Genomic DNA, 4126 nt, shown 5'->3' on the forward strand with positions numbered 1-4126 from the left:
TAAAAACGCCTGACGGTAATCGCTCGTTCTCTAATTGTTCTCCCTTGACTTCAAGGAAGACAAGTTCAAAGTAAAATTCTCTGATATTTACAAGAAGCTTTAATTCCCTTCACGTTCCCAGAGAGAGACCGTCCCGCGTCACGCTTCCGTCTGTGCTTTACAGTTCCCCGATCCGCTAAATGAATTTAAAGCACTTCGTCTTGTCGTGGGGCAACCGCGTCTTGAAGAGTACCGAGTCCACTCTGAACTGCGTGTATAACAGTGGCATGTATCCGTAGACTTTTACGAAGAAGTTGATGCACTTGTGACGCTCGTGGAAGTGCGAATCATCGTGCGAAAGAGCCTGCGGACAGCCGGGACAGCGGAAGGTCCAACGTGACGTCACCTGCGAGGAGGAACGTCATGAAAAATGAGATTTATGACTTCAATTTCAGTCAGTTCCTCACACAATCTATCAAACAACTTGAGAAGTCTGGGAATGTAGGGCATAGGTTTGTATGAACTACTTTTATGGTGCTTTTTTAAAAGCTTCCTTCAGATAGCAATACAGGTTTAAAACAACATGAGGTTGAGTAACTGACTTTCAATTCTGAGTGAATTATTCCTATTAATCAATCCCTACATCTAAAGATGACAGACTTATTAACTTCATAACACAATATCATCTTTTTCATTTGTGTAGTCTGTTCTCACATTGCAATCTGGTCGGCCTCTTTGTGACAACAAAACAAATGTAATTGATTTGTTTAATCCGCCGGGACGGCATCAGACGGAGAGAGAAGGGTGTGTGTGTGTGTGTGTAATAATGCCAGAGAAAATCCATCAGATTTGATTACACCGTTAATTCATGGCCGTCCTGATGCTTCAGTCAATGGACTTCAGAACATCAAAGGCTTTTAAAGCTTACTGAAATCCTACTTAATAATCCCACTGGAATCAATTTATTGTAACATGCGCAAGTACAACTGGAAGAAGAGTGTTCTCTGGACACTTCCTAGACATTTAATTTCTTTTATAGTACACAATAACCACAAAATTGTGGTTGCAAAATGATAACAGGAGAATGTCCAGGTCATATTTCACCCCCAAATAAAACTAAAAAGAAAGAAATACATTTTGGCAAAAAGAAAAAAAAAATAGTTTGTTTGATTGTTTATTGAAATTTATTTAGACATTTTAAGACAATTCCAGAACTTTTCCCTACAATTTAAATTTTTTTGTCTGCCATTCTCAGTGATGATTCCAATTGTTGTGTTACAGCAATTTGGGCAGCAAAATATTACTGTAAAATATAAAAATGTAAATAATATATAATAATTTTAGATTTAAATATAAAAAATTAAGGGGGAAATTGAATGCCTCAAAAAATCCTAATGCTGTTGAAAATAAACAATTTTCTTATATAATTTATATTATATTACATTATATATCTTTTAAATATCTTTATATTCTATTTTATATCAAATTGTATTTATATTGTTTTTGATTTGGGAGTGAAATATGACCAGGGTATGTTATGTTCTTGATAACAGAGAAATTTATCATATATTTTTTATGTAAAGCACTTTGAATTACCATTGTGTATGAAATGTGCTATATAAATAAACTTGCCTTGCCTTGCCTTATCAATGGCAACATATTTAAATTTGAGCCAGATAATTAAAATGTAACACTGTGCTGTAACCAAGTTTAAAATAAACTGCTTTTTTTTTTTGTCCTGACTGGAAGCGAAAGTGCTGCACAATGGCAAAATAAAAGCTAATAAGGCCATATTCAATGTTCAAAACACAGTAAGGTGGAGAAAAGATCTGAGCCAATGAGATTCCTCTGTGGGCAGGGCTACCCAGAGCGATAGAAACAAAAACCAACTGACTAACAGAATGAACAGTCCGATTAACATCATTCAGTTGTCTCTTTATCCAAAATGACATGACTGAGCAAGAACCTGAAATCACAAGTGACAAAAGCCCCAAAAGGCTTGAAATAACACGTGCTTCAAGTAACAGCCCACTGACCTTGATGGGGGGTTTGCGAGTGATATGCGACACGAGGAAGTTCATGGCGATATCCTCACAGTTGATGTACTCGTCCACCATGTCACGTATGGCTTGAGGCATGACGTACGAATAGAGGTACGCGTAATACTGAGGAGAGGCAGAAATTATGGATTTTAATAAAAAAATGAACACGAGAGCAAAAGCATCTCAAATGTACCATGATGTTGCACAGCAATGCTCATAAATGAAAAACGCTGTGCTGTTCACTTATCCATCTGGAAAATGAAGCACTGCGTCTTGTATTCGACTGAACAACAATGTACTTACTATCAGCATTGGCTTTCAACTAACTAAACCATATCCTGGTGTTATCTGGGTAAAACTACATAAGCCTGGTGTCTATTTTTGCCATAATCAGGCTCTGGAAGTGTCAAAGCGGGCAAAGCTTCACCTTGTGGAAGAAGGCCGCACCCGTCAGCACCATGGAGAGCTCACAGGAGTAGTTGGAATTGTAGAGCCAAGATTGGTGATTTACATCCCAGGCATGGAACCTTCCTGGGAATCCCACAATTCGGTCTCTGGCCTCCCGCCACACCCTGGGAGCGAAGAAAGAGAAAGAGATGGGAATGATCCAAACCGGAGCAAGAACTGTGATTATAATAATCACTGAACAGCACTTGGTAAGTTTTTTAGCAATATATACACTCAAAAAATAAATAAATAATAGTTAAGTAATTTAATATTTATATATTTACCATTTGGATTAAAACACACACACACACACACACACACTTTTTAACTGAATATATTTGAATGTTTTCACAATGGATTTATGCTGATTTCAAGAAATTTGAATAAATGCATTTTGAAAACATGAGTATTTGAATAAAATAGATTCAAATGGTTTATGATGAACTATGTCATGTTCGTGCAGAAATCTTGCCTGTTTTATGAATAGTATGACTGATGAATATGCATCACATTGAGTTTATTAGCTTATTTTACAACTGTGTTAATCCAAATGGATGCCAAGTAAAGCCCTTTAATAGGGTAGCTAAACACATAAGCTAAATAACTAGAAGCATTTATTGCACAATTAAAGATCTCACAAAACAGACAGATCACTCATAAAAACTGTTTAGCAATGGCAGCATCTTTGACTGTAATGCAAACCTAATAACAAAAAAAAAAGTCTAGTTGACCAGCCTGATGAATTCCCTAATATTTATAGATACAAATCAGACACCAATGTGACCATTTTTACCCCAAAAACAAACAGATAAAAACAAAAATAAACCAGCGCAAGTAAAATCAAATCTAAAACTCCCTCTTATCAGCTCATCTTCCCAATGACTAAATATTAGGGGTGTAACGGTACACGTATTCATAATATATTGATACTTTTGATAAAAAACAAAGTTTCATCTTTCAAATTGTCAAATTTTTCTGGAAATTCAAACAATAAATGCCGTTTTAGCACTCTTTGATGTGCGAGCGAGTGCAATCATCCCTTCCTCTTTATTACTAGTTTTATCGTGAAATAAACGTGAATGAACATCTCATGACTCATGCAATCACTCAAACTGCAATTTCTGTCACATATGAGAAACATCAAACGGCAAATGAAACAAAAGCGTAACAAAATCCCGCTACTCGTTTGAGGTGCGCAGCGCGGACCGTTTAACAGCTCGGACCGCCACGCAAACAAACTAGTCCGAGCTCAGAACAGCTTTACTCGGGAACCAAAGTTTATTTCGTGACACTGTTACTGCACAGCGCTGCAAAATCCAGTGAGAAGCGTTTGAATTCACCGCAGAATGAATAAAGGTTGCTGCGAGATTTACTGAGAAGCATTCAAATTCTGCACAGAATTCTCTGTTATAAACAGATCAAACAGCGTTGACATAAGGGCCTTTCGCACCGCGGGAACCTTTTCATAGTACCAGAACTAATTGTGGAACTACCCACTTTTTGGCGTTTTCGCACCGCCGGAACTGGGTGCGATTTTAGTACCGGACTGCCTTTTTCGAGAACCAAATTAGCTCCTACTCCGGAGCAGGGTCTAACCAGCACAACTGGTACTAATCGCGACGCAAGTAGACATTGATTGGCCAAACGCATATGAAAAC

At 37.4% G+C, this 4126-nt stretch overlaps 1 protein-coding gene across 1 annotated transcript in view; it reads right to left on the reverse strand.

Annotated features, from left to right (window-relative positions):
- Nucleotides 1-155: 155 nt before the first annotated feature.
- Nucleotides 156-4126, reverse strand: part of LOC107745900 (exostosin-like 3) — a 34936-nt gene continuing 30965 nt past the window's right edge. Inside the window, exons 4-6 of the mRNA XM_016559938.1 lie at nucleotides 2449-2593; nucleotides 2016-2144; nucleotides 156-385 (exon numbers count right to left, since the gene is read on the reverse strand). Of these exons, the coding sequence (XP_016415424.1) occupies nucleotides 176-385; nucleotides 2016-2144; nucleotides 2449-2593 (484 nt within the window). The 3' untranslated portion in view covers nucleotides 156-175. The remainder of the gene's footprint in view (nucleotides 386-2015; nucleotides 2145-2448; nucleotides 2594-4126) is intronic.

This window comes from Sinocyclocheilus rhinocerous, unplaced genomic scaffold (assembly GCF_001515625.1).
Source record: "Sinocyclocheilus rhinocerous isolate Xijiao unplaced genomic scaffold, SAMN03320098_v1.1 scaffold228, whole genome shotgun sequence".
In the NCBI taxonomy this organism is placed as follows: domain Eukaryota; kingdom Metazoa; phylum Chordata; class Actinopteri; order Cypriniformes; family Cyprinidae; genus Sinocyclocheilus; species Sinocyclocheilus rhinocerous.